Source organism: Primulina tabacum, chromosome 5, assembly GCF_025594145.1.
Source record: "Primulina tabacum isolate GXHZ01 chromosome 5, ASM2559414v2, whole genome shotgun sequence".
NCBI lineage: Eukaryota > Viridiplantae > Streptophyta > Magnoliopsida > Lamiales > Gesneriaceae > Primulina > Primulina tabacum.
In genome coordinates, this window is record NC_134554.1 from 17,713,412 (window position 1) to 17,728,784 (window position 15,373).

The following is a 15,373-nucleotide window of genomic DNA, read 5'->3' on the forward strand; positions in this document are numbered from 1 at the left end:
AAGTGTTTATTCGCCTCTTCTAAACACTTTTATTGATCCTAACAAGTGGCATCAGAGAGAATTTATATCGAGCTGAATCTTCAATCAATTGCCTCATTCAACAAGATTCTGATGTTCTCCAAAGAAGAATTTATTTATTGAGAAATCAGAGTACAAGTTCATCTTGCTGCTGAATATGATTATATGTGGTATGTAATTATTGATGAATTGATGGAGATCACGAAGGTAAATATTGTTGTTGCTATTAGTCATGGAGAACCTCAAATGATTAAAAAAAACACACAATGTGAATGGACTTCAAAAGAAAAGAATAAGGCGAATCTGGAAAACATGGTTAATGACATTTTGTATTAAACTATTGACAAGATTACATTCAAAAAATCAAAATTTGCTCATAGTCAAATTAAAATGGGAAATTTAACCCTATTGTGTGAAGAAATTGAGCAGACCAAGGAGAACAAACTTAATGTGGCTAGGGGGCAATCGAGCCGAGTCGAGCTCTACTAAAAAAAAATCAACTACTCGAACCCGAGCTCAACTCAAGTATTAATTTTCAAGATCGAGCTCAACTCGATAACATATCGAGTTATTCGAGCTTGAGCTCGAAAAACTTGATTTCGAGTTTTTTTTTAAATGATTTTTTTGTTTTTATATATAATTAATAAAAATAAATATATTATAGAGGAAACTCAGAAACTACTCGAGTTCTGCTTGATTATGAGCTCGAGCTCGAAGTTTGACCGAGCTTGAGTAGATCGACTCGTTTTCACCCCTAATTGTGGCTATGCAAAAATTAAAAAACGTGAAGATGAAGCCATGAGAATATTTGAATGACTTCGATTAAGAATTCAACAACATAGTAATTGAATTGGATGCTCTCGGCAAGAAACACACCAACAAAGAAAATTGCTTTGAAACTCATGAGAACACTGCCCAGAGAATGATATACCAAAACATCGCAATGAGAGAGTCCAAGTATTTGAACAAAGTGGAATTGCATGCTTTATTTGCAGATATGAAGACATGTGAGTTTGAACTAAAATCAAGGATCAAAATAGAATCTTCATCCATTTAGCCAATAAAAGCCTTATCTGCCTCTGCTGAACAGTCTACTAAAAAGACTAGTTGAACATATCAAAAATGATGAAATGTCACTGTTTGTAAAGAGATTTGGAAGATTAATGAAGAAGAATCAAAGGCGATATCATAATCAAAAAAAGAACTACAATAAAGATTCTTCTGTTAATGACATGACTTGTTTCTACTCTGGAAAAAAGAAGATTTCATTGCCGACACTACAAGAAAAACACTTAAAGATCTTTATATTTAAGGAAAAAAACTGTTGTGGGAGAATTTGTTGTTAAAAATACGTTCAAAGATGACGATTTTTAACCATTGTCCTTTTAACAAGAACGACAATGGTTAAAAACTGTTGTTTTTTAATGCAAAAGACAACGGTTCCACAACATTTAAAAATCATTGTCTTTTTCAGGAACACAACATTTATAAAATAGTTCCACAACAGTTAAAGATCATTTTCGTCTTTGACAATGAAAGGTGATAATTCCACAACAGTTAAAAACCGTTGTAATTTTAATATAAAAAATTATTATTTATATATTTGAAATATTTTTTGTGTTGTTTTTATTAATAAACATCGAGAAACAACCCATCGAACTATTATTTATAATTTTTTTAAAAAAATATAAAATGTGAAACATGTCAAAAGAATTCTAAAAATAACAAGTATTATTATATGTAAATGAATGCTAAATTATAACAAATTTGTCTGTGGGTCTCCAAATCGTAATATGATTATTATCACTTTAAATCACAATAGTAGAAACATTTATAATCCTTGAATTTATAAGTTATAACCCAAATTCTATCAGTACGATATCGAATAAAATACAAGCGTAAGTTCACAATATTGCTAAGCCGATATTTCCATTTTCTCAATTTTCATCATATTCGTAGTCATGAAATCCTGTATTTGAAATTTGCAATAAATAAAATAAAAATAGAGGTTAAGTCTTTGAGAACTTAGTGAAAAAATAAAATTGAACTTATATATTTATAAAAAGTCAAACAGTAATTCAATATGAGATGACATGTATCAGTAATAACGTATCGTTACAGAAATATCTTGTCAAATGAAATGCAATGACTGCTCAGAACTCTAAAATGAATATCGTAGGATAAAGAAGTGGCTTCCATCAATACTCGGTGTAGGAATTTTCCCCACGTACTCAAGAAGAATCTATACAATCGATCATTTACGAGCCATAGTGTCACATTTTCGGAACGAAGTTAAGTTTATATGAACTATATACCAGGTTTTAAACCTGTAGTAATTGGACTTACTTTTCGGGCCGAAGCAGCGTTGTCCAGTGGACTAACAATCCGGTACATAAACTGTTGTCCAGGCTCAAGTCATTCATTCATTTAATCAGCAATAGCCGATCGGTAAGCAATCACGAACCAATTAATCCAGAAATTTAATATGAAATACAACATGACCAATAAATTAAGAAATGCACAATATGATGCAATATATGAATAAATCAGTGGTTTATGAAACTTTACTGTAAAATCCAGGCCAAATGTCAAACTTTAATATTTATGAAACCGGTAGGAAATCTCACATCAGTAGGTTACTTTTCCTTCTCGGTTTCAATCCCAAGCCAATATAATTTTCCATAAATATAATTTGAGTGATTTTACATTGGTTAGTACATGTGGTAGGTGATGGAATCTTTAAAAATAATTTTTGTACAAAACTTGTACTGAATAGTTTCGGTTAACACTTTAAAAATTCATAACAATTAAAATACATGTCCAAAAAATATCAAATTTAGAAAAATGACTAGATTGTCTTGCCCTTAACTATGGGCACTTGGGATTTAAAGAAGACGGTAATGACCACTTTCATTATTGTGGATGCCCCATCATCTTATAATATTATTCTAGGACGGCGGCCATGAAGGAATTGAGAGCCGTTGCATCCACATATCATCAAAAGATTATGTTTTCAGTGGGAGGTCAAGTGGGAGAAGTCCGGGGAGATCAACCTTCTTCCCGGAAGTGCTATGTAGAGGCGGTCTGGGTAGACCAGAAGAAGGCACTGAGAGAAGAAAAAAGAGCAAGTGGTGGGGAAGAGGCGGAGAGAACAACATAGAAGGGAGAGGTTCAGTTTGTGGCAGAGGAGGAACAAGAAGTTGTGGAGATTGGACCAGGCAAGGAGATCTGGGTGGCTCGGGACCTTGATTCATCCACCCGGGTCAATTTAATTTATTGTTTAAAAACTAATGTTAATATTTTTGCCTGGTCCCAGCAGAAATTGATAGGGATCATCCCCCGATAGCTGAGTATCATCTGAACATCCTCCCGGGATCTCAACCTGTGAAGCAAAAGAAGAGACACTTTTGTCACGAGAAAGACAAAGTAATTGATGAACAGGTCCGAGATTTGCTGCAAGCCGGCCACATTCGGGAAATACAATTTTCTCCCTGGCTCTCGAATGTGGTGCTGGTACCAAAGCTACTGGGAAGTGGAGGATGTGTGTTGATTTCAGAGATCTCAACAAGGCTTTCCCAAAAGACCATTATCCCCTTCCCAGAATTGACTAGTTGGTGGATTTCACCACTAAATATGAACTGCTCAGTTTCATGGATGCTTACCAGGGGTATCATCAAATTTCTCTGGCCAAGAAGGATCAAGATAAGGCCAGCTTTATCACCTCGGGAGGTACATTTTGCTATGTTGTCATGTCTTTGGGATTGAAGAATGTCGGGGCCACTTTTCAGCGTCTAATGAACAGAGTATTTGAGAAGCAGTTGGGAATGAATGTGGAAGTCTATGTTGACGACATCTTGGGAAATTCTAGGGAGGTTTCTGGTTTCATCTCTGATCTAGGAGAGATTTTTGTCACTCTTATGCATTATGAGATTAAGCTCAATCCGGCCAAATGCATCTTTGGCGTAAAGGGTTGTAAATTTTTGGGTTTTATGGTCACTTACTGGGGGATCGAGGTGAATCAAGAGAAAGTCAAGTCAGTGTTAAATATGTCATCCCCTCGATCTGTCCGAGAAGTGCAGAAGCTATAAGTCATACAACAAGCGAGTCCGAATCCGAGACTTTCAAATAGGAGATCTTGTGATGAAAAAAGTCAATCCAGCCGAAAACATTGAAAAATTGGAAGCTCTGTGAGAAGGACCTTTTAAAATAACCCGGAATGTTAGCTCGGGAGCTTTTTAATTGGAGGATGCTCGAGGACGATCTCTCAAGCAACCGTGGAATGTATTTCATTTGAAAAAATATTAAGCTTGAAAGATATAATTAATGTTTGAAGATATAATGAAATATCTTTTCTACTCAGAAAGTGTATGAGTATTATATCTAAAACCGGGAGGTACAAATCCCCGGTTAACCTATAAGTCCCGGGACATTATCCCCGACCCAAGACTCCGTACCTTGATTATTAATAAGCACAGGGCTCTGTACCCTGGCTCGGGGCTCCGTACCTCGACCACTCCCAAGTCCCGGGACATGATCCCCGGCCCAAGGCTCCATACTTTGGTTATTAATAAGCCCAGGGCTCTGCACCTTGGCTCGGGACTCCGCATCTCGACCACTCCCAAGTCTCGGGACATGATCCCTTGCTCAAAGCTGTTATTAATAAGCCCAGGGCTCTGCACCCTGGCTCGGGACTCCGCACCTCGACCACTCCCAAGTCCCGGGACATGATCCCCGGCCCAAGGCTCTGTACCTTGGTTATTAATAAGCCCAGTGATCTGCACCTTGGCTCGGGGCTCCGTACCTCGACCACTCGCAAGTCCTGGGACATGATCCCCGACCCAATGCTTCGTACCTTGGTTATTAATAAGCCCAGGGCTCTGCATCCTGGCTCGAGGCTTCACAACTGGACCACTCCCAAGTCCCGGGACATGATCCCCGGCCCAAGGCTCCATACCTTAGTTATTAATAAGCCTAGGGCTCTGCATCCTGGCTTAGGGCTCTGCATCCTGGCTTGGGGCTCCGCACCTTGACCATTCTCAATTCTCGGGACATGATCCCTAGCCCAAGGCTCCGTACCTTGGTTATTAATAAGCTCAGGGCTGTGTACCCTGGCTCGGGGATCCGCACCTCGACTATTCCCAAGTCTCGAGACATGATCCTCGGCCCAAAGCTCCGTACCTTGTTTATTAATAAGCCCAGAGCTCTGCACTTTGGCTCGGGGCTCCGTACCTCGACCATACTTGAGAGAGTCTCGGTCTCATGCAAGAATGGATATGGATTTCCAAGTGCTCATGTACCTTATTTCTAAGGCTCTACTGGTGAAGGTTTGTTTCTTTGATGGCAACACTGAAGAGAAAATTTTGTTGATGACTGCTATCACCGCAGAGGTTAAGGTTAAATGGTCCTCCATTATTTTCAATGTCTTTGTGATCATGAGAGGAAAATAGTTTGATGGATTTGCTATTCAACTGAACGAGATTTTTGAAGTTTTGGGTAATATGAACTCAATTGCCCAAGGGGCTCTCACATCAAATAATGAAGTTATTCATCTGTCCCAAAAATTTCGTGCTTCTGAAGATGTTGTGGCCCCTACTCCAGAAACTCAAATGCAAACTTCTTTCATTCTTGAGCTCAATCTATTCTTTGAAGCTCATCAATAGGAAATGCAAAATTTTCAAGATCATCTAGCTTCTCCCCCTCCTATCAAACTCAAGAAGTTCAAGGTTCTAATGATGCTTCTATGGAAGAAGATGTTCAAAAAACCTCTCATGTTCAAGAAATCTTCACTTCAGCAGACACCTTTAAACCTTCCACTGCTCATACATTGATATCTTCTCTGTTGATCACTTCTGATCATAAGTCTCACTTCTTTCATCCATAACAGACCATTGAAGCTATTTCTGTTAGGGTCAAAGATATTTGAGAGATTTTTTTAGACAAACAAAATTAGTCTTTCCCATGAATTTGAGTTTGTTCCTCCCTTTGAATCAAAACTAGTTGATCTAGAACATCATGGCTAGACGTTTTAACTATTGATCAAATAAACTTATGGATTCACGTTGTTTGAATATTTCAAAAATAAAATTCTTGAGCATCATGTGGAGACCCTTCATTATGATTTTCTCACCCTCCATAGATATTTTCTTTAAATAAAGGGTAACTTTATGGATTCTCAATTTAATGTTTTAGGAGACAGTAAGAAAAAGAGCCATAAAGAACTTTCTGAAAATATAGATAATTTTCCAGAATTCTTTACTGCATAAATTTTCGAACGTTTTGATTATATTAAGGAGGCTGATGCCAAAAATGTGAGAAATACCTAAGAGTTCAAACTCTAGAAATCAAGACAGCCATGATGACCCATAAGAAGCTCGAGATGTTCATCCAGTTCCGAAACCCTTTCATTATTTCTATTTTCTGATGAAATGTTGAATTCTATTAAAATATGTCTTGAATATTTATATTTTTTTGAAATATTTATCTGGCGAAGTTTTACCATCACAAAGAATGGAGAAATTTTCCGAAATTATAAGTTGGCGATGTGTTGCTAACTGAAAATATCTAAAATTCATCAAAAAAGTAAAATTCAGTAGAATCATTTTTGAGAAGACCACTTGCAATTATTTCAGAATACATATCTATAGGTCTACCAATTTTAGTATGGGAAGTTGTCACTAGCCATATTGAATCTTGGAAAAACTCAATCATCAGCAATCATATGATTCAGAGAATGTTTTAGACACAAAGACAATTTTTTTATGACAATTTTGTGTTAGAGTTCCAATATTTATTGTCAAATTCCATTTTGGGAAAAAGTCAAATGACACATGACATCGAGTACTATTTATATTATGACCTTAGTACAACTGAATGATAGTCATTGAAATATGAACATTGCAATATATCTATATAAGGCCAAATTCAAGAATCAGAATGCCTCTACACACTCTGAATTGCATACATTTGTTATCTAGATTCAAGCTCTACTGATATATTATCAAGTATATATTTCAAGTGTCTTATATGATCTATTCTAATTATCATCCGTGTTGAAGATTTTCACCCACAAATTTATCAAATATTTATCATTTCTAGTGTGAGTCTTGTAACTAACAAAAAAAGTCTGTATGCAGATATATTCAAAACTATATAAGTTGTATACTAAGAGTTTCAGTAAGACAGTTAGTAAGTCCTGCTAAAGTGGATAGTTGTAATCTTTGTAATTATCAAAGTCTTTTATTGAAATCCTTTTGAAAATAGAACAATGAAAGATATTGAAGTGATTTATCATTTGAACTTCCATAACAAGTATCCATGCAATTATCTTTCTACATTTCATTCATTTTTATTTTCTGCTGATTTCTGTTTTACTAATATTGAGAAGCTCTTGTTCACTGAGTTCAGTTTGAGTTTCTCCACACTAATTATTCAACTGACAAGATCGATATTTAATCTTGGGTACTAACAGCAGTTGAGATTCTTTAAGCTCAAAAGAAAATAATCTTGTGAGATGTTCATTCATCCTCTTCTAACCACCTCAACCGATCCTAACATAATACAATTATATGTTAAATAAATAAATTTTTAGTCTTTCAAATATTTAATTTCGAACAATAGTTTGCAAACATGTATAAATCTTTTGAGCCGAAATCAAACTTGAACTCAAGCTTTAATTTGAACCGAATTCGAGTTGCATTTGAACCTCAAATTTTGTGTCATATTTGAGCCGATTCGATTAGTTTGCCCATTAGTCCAACCTGAGCCAATGAGACACAATATGTTTATTTACCGATACTTCATCCAAAACTTGGGATATTGTCTGCTAAAATAAAAAATTATCATTATGTACCCATAGTTGATTTGTATTACAGTATTATTTATTTATTATCATGCAGTAATCGGATGAAAATGATTCAACTACAACCACGAGAAGGAAAAATTATCTTAATTACATTGATCCGATTAAAAGAGGATTAGCTTAATTAATTCAACCTAAAGAATATGGAGTAGGTCTCTTGTGAGACGGTCTCACGAATCTTTATTTGTGAGATGGGTCAACCCTACCGATATTCACGATAAAAAGTAATAGTCTTAGCTTAAAAAATAATACTTTTTCATGAATGACACAAATAAGAGACTCGTCTCATAAAATACTTCCCGTGAGACCGTCTCACATAGAGATGTCAATGGGGCGGGTATGGCTAAACCCAAGACCCTCCCCATGAAAAAAACTTTGACCCATTACCCGCCCCACCCTGGTTAAATATTCTTCGGACCCACCCCACCTCGAATATGAAACGGGGCCGGGTAGACCCGTGAGACCCGTGAGACCCGAATTTTTTTAAAATAAAAAAGTAATCATTCTTCTCACACGACTGAATTATGAAACAGACAAGCATCTAAATACAACATTGTGGAAAATTAATTCACGTCTTCGACCACACTTAATAATAACAAACAAAGTATTTTCACGACATAAAGAATTACATAAAAAAGAGTTACTAGCTCTCCAAAAAATTCTTGACATCCCCAAAAATAAGTCATAACATAACTTAAAAAGATCAATATAAAATCGCGAGTAGGCAATATTTCAGATACATTCTTCGGGATGATCATCCTCTTCATCAAGAATGGTGGGACAAGTTGGTAAACTACTTGAAAAATTAACTACAAAATTAAATAGAGAAAGTACATTGAAAAAATAAAACTGTAATTTCAAACTGTAAAAAAAATGTAATTTAAAGAGAGAAAGTACAGTAAAAAAATTAAAATGAAAGTACAATAACAAAACAAAACTGTGGTTTATTTACCTTTCACCTCACCCCACAACCATCTTCGCGAGCACATCAATGCCTCCAAAGTCATTGGATTAAGCCTACTAAGATGAGGATCAACTATTCTTCCACTATTGCTTAAAAGCAGATTCAAATGCAACAGTTGACATATGAATAGCTAAGACCGTTATGGTTGAGGTGGACTACAAAAAAAATGAAAATTAATAAAACTAAAATATTAGAGTATTTATATCCACATATATGGGACGGATAATATAGGACCCATGACCCGCCTCATATCCGGACGGCTCTGAAAAATTGGAGTCGAGACCCGCCCCATGACCCATTTAGTATGCTTAAACCCGTCCCATACACGCGGGTCCATTGCGGGTCTGGATAAAATTCGGATCCATTGACATCACTAGTCTCACATAAGGTTTTGTCATGAATATGAATTGAAAGGAAGATTTCATTCTCTTACGAAGAAACGAAAAATTTTATTTTACTTTTAAAAATCTTAGAGTTGATTTTTATAACATTTTTTGATAAATGACTGAAATTATCATTTTAATTGGTTAAAATTTGACATTTTCGAAAATATGGTCATAAAAACCGCTCGTAATTAACGTGATGACCGATGATTTTGTATTCCGTCGTTAACTTTTTTGCTTTTTCTGTTTAAAGTTTTACTACATTCTAATTCTTGATTAAGGGAAAATTTGCATTTTTTGTTCAATATATATATATATATATATATATATATATATATATATATTGTGATTTTGATTTAAATTTACTCTTACTCCGTTATATTTAGATTTCTAGAAATTTTAATCATTTTCGGACATGACGCTTATGTAAAATTGATACGGCATTATTTGTCGACAAAGTGGTGTTGACATGTGTATTTTCACATCAACATTCTTGATAAAAATTATTAAAATTGCCAAGAAGTGAAAATGTTGGATGTCTCACATCGCCTGAATCAAGCACCTGAGAGTTATATGTATGGACTTGAACAATCCTCCCTTTTGAGTTAGTTTTTGAGATGAAGTTAGACTCAATTCTCAATTTTAATATGGTATCAGAAAGCAGACCGTTATGTGTTGGAATCCTATATACAACCCAATAATATCTTGTAAATTTTCCGCTCCAATTTTCCATTTATACAAGGTGTGAGGGTATGTGTTAGATGTACCACATTGACTAGATTTTGGACTGTCATATGGGTCATCCGAAAATGTCTTGTAAAATTCACGCTCCAGTTGTTCATTCATGTAAGACATAAGAATGTGTGTTAAATGTACAAATCGACTTGATCATTAAGTTATTGCGAGTTGTATAAATATGGACGTGTACAATTCTCCACCTTGAGCTAATTGGGGGGTGTATTTAAGCTCAAATCCATAAATTTTCTTTGTAACTATATTGGGTTTTACGAAATAAAATAAAAAATACTTACGTTTATTATATGTGAAAGTTTTTTATGGGATATATTTTAATAAGTTTTACCTAACATCTGTCATTGTTGGCAAAAAATAACAATAATAATAGTAACAAGCAAAAGCATTGAATAAAAACCATTAAATTTGATTACCATTGAAACCGTGCACCTTGACAGATAAAAAACATCCAGGACCCAACATTTTATTTGTCATCCTCCACGATTTTCGGGTAAACCTCTCAAATCTTGAAATGATATTCCCAAAATTTTCGTATTTCATATGGTATATATGATACACACACACATATATATATATAGGCGTGCTTTCATTGTACAATTTGTGTCCCTTCATTTAGTGGTCGCTATCTTGCACGAGAGATATTGCTAGCACCCCTTTTTCTCTAGGCATTTTCCACCACCACAGGCAGAGTTGCCACCGAGGGCACTCCTCTCAGGTGATCAGCCTTCACGTTCCGAAAGAACATGGCCCGACTCTTCAATCCTCCTGTCTATGTCATCTGTCTTCTTTTTACGTCCCTTTTCATAGCTATCAATGCTAAAGAAAACGAAGTCGGTAAGATATATATGAAAATCATACATAACTCTCCATATACATAAGTGCATATATGTATGTTTGGTGATATATATATATGTGTGTGCGCGCGCGCGCGCGTTTGGTGATATATACCTAAACAATGTTTTTTGGAGGGGTGAAACGAGGAATTAAGATACTATAAAAAAATACCTAAACATTGTCCGAACACGATGTTTCTTGAGGCTGCGTGAAGGTTAAAGTAATCATCTTAGAATATGCAATCGATAGGGTTTTTTGATCGTGTAATTAGTCAAATTAAAATGTGATCTTAGCAAGATAAATTGATTATTTTCAATTAGTTCGATTTTCAATGGAGTGGTCGGACATGTTATACTCCAGCTAAAATCGGTCCAATTGTGAAAAAATTAATTTATTGTATTAAAATCACAATTTGATCAATTGAAGGATCATAAGTCTATATTGATCAATTTACGCAATCAATATTAGAATTTTCCATATATATTAAATATAATGGTATTGAGCTCAAAAAGAATTTCCGGGAATATAATAAATAAATATTCTTATCATGTGTTTGTATGGTAATAGTCGAAATAAAATAAATACTTTTAATCATATTTTTAACAATTGATATGAGTTAGTTTCATAACTTTCGAGTTCACGTTGTTTTGCATGGCTCGAGATCTTGATAAAACATTGTAGAATCAGCCATTAATAAGCACGATTTTAGCATTTGGGCTTTTCGAAACAAGCTTTTTGTGATTTTCCACCATTAGAGGCGAAAAAGTTGAGTTTAATTAGTTCATGCATGTTTGACTAAGATTTACCAAAAAAATTGTCACGAACTAAAGTAGAAAAGATTGCATATGGAACTAATCCGATGTTTGAGCCTCATCGAGTACTTGATATTAACAGATAATGAACACCCGTTCAATTACTTGGTGAGAGATATAAAGGGTCCAAAGAATTGGGGGCACCTCAATCCGAAATGGAAAGTTTGTGAAACTGGAAAACTCCAGTCTCCGATCGATCTTCTCGACGACAGAGTGACAGTATTGCCTAGACTTATAAGTTTGAGACGCAACTACAAGCCAGCTCCAGCCATTCTCAGAAACCGGGGCCACGATATATCGGTAATATTGATACAGAGACAGATATACCGAGGAATTAAATTTGTGGGAAACTTTAAGAGTTTTTTATTGTCAGGTGGTATGGAAAGGAGATGCTGGAGGTATTAAAATACATGATGTTGAGTACAAGTTACTGCAAGTTCATTGGCATACTCCTTCTGAACACACTCTGAATGGAACAAGGTTCTTCTTAATTTAATAGTTAAGAAAAAAAATTCTTGTGTTATTTAATGATTTCTCACTTAGACTTGATATGCAGATTTGATATGGAGCTGCATTTGGTCCATAACAACTCCCGGGGAGACATTGCCGTAGTCGGTATTCTATACAAACTGGGACGTGGTGATGCATTCCTTGAAAAGGTGAGTGGTTTCATTTACAAATCTCTCGGTCATGCACTATCAATATCCTTGTTGTCCACTCCTATTTACTAAAGATCGAAACGTAGTGTTTGAATACATGTATGGTATCATTAACATAACGATACACAAATTTTAGTACGACAACCTATGTTTGGTTCTACAATGTGTGTAATGTAAAATGTACACATTTTGTACCGATGATTGATGGATTGGTGACCCTCTCCTGTAGTTTGTGAAAAACCTTAAATCTGTTACCGAGGAAGGGATTAGCTTGGGGGTGGTTGATCCGTGGAGGATTAAGTTTGGTGGCAGAAAATACTTCAGATATCTGGGTTCGCTCACTATTCCCCCGTGCACGGAGGGCATTCTCTGGACTGTACTCAAGAAGGTGAGTCTTCGTCGGGATTTCACCGTTTCTGATGTTCTTCGATTTTCGGATGTGATATTGTGGTTAAGAGAAGGCGGAGGGAGGCTTCATTTTTTCACATTTGAAGATGTTGCTTATTCTTGTAGGTAAGGACAGTTTCAAAGGATCAGATACAAGCACTGAGAGATGCCGTTGATGATGTAAGCTCTTGATGGTTTCTTACAATACATGAAACTTTTAAAGTTACTGTCAAAATTGTCTTAATAGGATGAATTCTATTACAGGGATTTGAGTGGAATTCGAGGCCAACACAGGAATTAGATGGAAGAAACCTATACCTGTACGAACCCAAGAATCCTTGAAAAGCAAAAGCCATAGAGGGCCGGAGAAGATAATGAAGAATATATATAATTATGATGTTTCTACGACATTTTTTGAATCCCAAAACGTAGTACATGAAGGGAAAGTACAAAAGTGTCTGTGGATGCAATTAACACAACATATATCTATATATCTACACACACACACAGAGTTCAGTCTTAACTTATATATGCTGAACTCACAATATTATTCTGTGTATTTGAACCTTGTTCGTAAGGTATACATAAAGTTGTATTTCCTAACATTCCGATACTCAAGCCTCTGCATGCAATGGGTTTTCGTCCAAATAATTTTATTAATCAAGAAATTTGGTTTACATGTATTTGTCACAAATACTTGGAAGAGAAAAGCAGTGTAAGAGTTTGATAATATCTTCACTGCATTGGAAGACCAATTGAAGCATAAGAAATATAAACAAGATGAAACTTTTAATTAAGCTCAAAGTGGTTGAACCCAAACCCATCAATTCAAAGTGTTTGAATAAATCAGGAAGTGCCCAAACTGGAGAAGAAAGTGGAAGATATCATGAGCAATATCGTGGATAGTGAGGAGAGCGAAAGAACAACATAAAAAACTGAACGTAAATTGGAATCGGAAGAAGATAGAGACACAAAACACATATCGCAAAACTCTTGCAAACTCACTGCATAATTTCCTAGTTTTAGTTCAAAAATAGTCCATATTTTCATTTCAGATTTTAGCAAATCTCACAATTTCTAATGTTTCTCATAGTTAAGTAATAAAGATTCACCTCAGCAATGGCAATCCACATCAACAATGGTGTCAGCAAGAGTGGCACATGGGAACACACACATGAGTATTATTCTAGAGAAATCTATGGATATAATTTGAGTGTAACAGCATAACAAACTCTTGTTATGTATTTTTTTATTTGTACTTAACAACTGTGTATAAATAGAGTATGATATATTATTTTATTACACAAGGAAAGCAATTCATCGTTCCCTTTACAAAAGTTTCCTTTCACTTTCCTCACTTGGTATCATAGCTCCCAAAAATGGCGGAAGCTAACTCACTAAATAATTCTAGAAACATCTCCCAAAATAATTTCGGCACCACCTTCAATCTTGTGCTCGTTAACCCCGCAAATCAGATCACCCATGTAAAACTTGGTGATGATAATTTTTTTCTTTGGCAGCTTCAAATTTCTTCAGGAATTAATGGTCCGGGTCTGGAATATTTGCTTACGGAAGAAACTCCCACTCCACATAAATTTTTTATTACAGAGGATATGGCTGAAACAATGAATCCGCTCTACATCTTGTGGTGTCGTCAAGATCAGCTTCTATTTTCCTTTTTACTTGGTTCAATGGCCGAAAGTATTCAAGCCCAGATGATCGGTTGTACAACCATGGCTCAACTCTGGTCGCAAATAACGCACCTCTTTGCCACCAGATCTAAGGCTCGTGTGATGCAGTACAAGTTGCTATTACAAACACTGAAGAAGACTGACTTCTTTAGCAAAATGAAACGCTATGTTGATTTACTAGTTATGTGTGGTCATTCAATTTCTGATGATGATCACGTGTTGTACATTTTGGGAGGAGTTGGAGTGGAATATGAGGTATTTGTCGTTCATATTACCTCCAGAGTCAAGGTTTTTCACCCACAGATGTCAGTGCATTACTAATGGCACACGAGGCACGAATTGAATCTTACACAGCTAATACTGATAGAAGCACTCCTAACATCAATGCTACTACATTTTCTCAGTCAAAAGGTCGTGATACTCCATGGCCGTTTCTTTAGAGGTGGAAGAAAAAGCTGGAACAACAACAATCGCCCAACATGTCAAACCTGTGGGTACTCTGGACATGTTGCTGAAAAATGCTATTATCGGTTTGATAAAGACTTTGTTCCACAACACAGGAACTCGAGTCCTCCTTTCCAACCTAATGCCAATCCAAATCGAGGACAATCATATCCTCCTTCTACTGCAGCAGCTATGAAACAACTAGAGATGCTCAATGAAGATTGGTGGTTCACTGACTCTGGAGCATCTCATCATGTTACAAATGATCTTGGTAATCTCACCATTGGTTCTGAGCACACATGTGAAGGTAAAGTTTACACGGGTAATGGATCTGGTTTAACTATTTCACATATAGGAGCATCACATTTTCACTCTTGCTCACATTGCAACTCTCGCACATATCATCTAAATAATTGGCTTTGTGTTCCTCATCTTACCAAAAACCTTGTTAGTGTAAGCAAATTTGCTCAAGAAAACAATGTCTTCTTTTAATTTCACCCACAATTTTGTGTTGTGAAGGATCTAGCAACCAAGGTTCAGCTTCTCAAAGGCCCCTACATGAAGGACTAT

General features: G+C 35.7%; 1 protein-coding gene across 1 annotated transcript; it reads left to right on the top strand.

The window, feature by feature from the left end:
- The first annotated feature begins 10,573 nt into the window (after positions 1-10,573).
- On the top strand, positions 10,574-13,281 carry LOC142544898 (alpha carbonic anhydrase 4-like). The gene is made up of 7 exons (XM_075651922.1): positions 10,574-10,810; positions 11,705-11,922; positions 11,996-12,102; positions 12,179-12,281; positions 12,511-12,669; positions 12,795-12,848; positions 12,933-13,281. The coding sequence occupies exons 1-7, from the start codon at positions 10,720-10,722 to the stop codon at positions 13,008-13,010; spliced, it is 810 nt and encodes a 269-aa protein (XP_075508037.1). The 5' UTR covers positions 10,574-10,719; the 3' UTR covers positions 13,011-13,281.
- Positions 13,282-15,373: the final 2,092 nt, after the last annotated feature.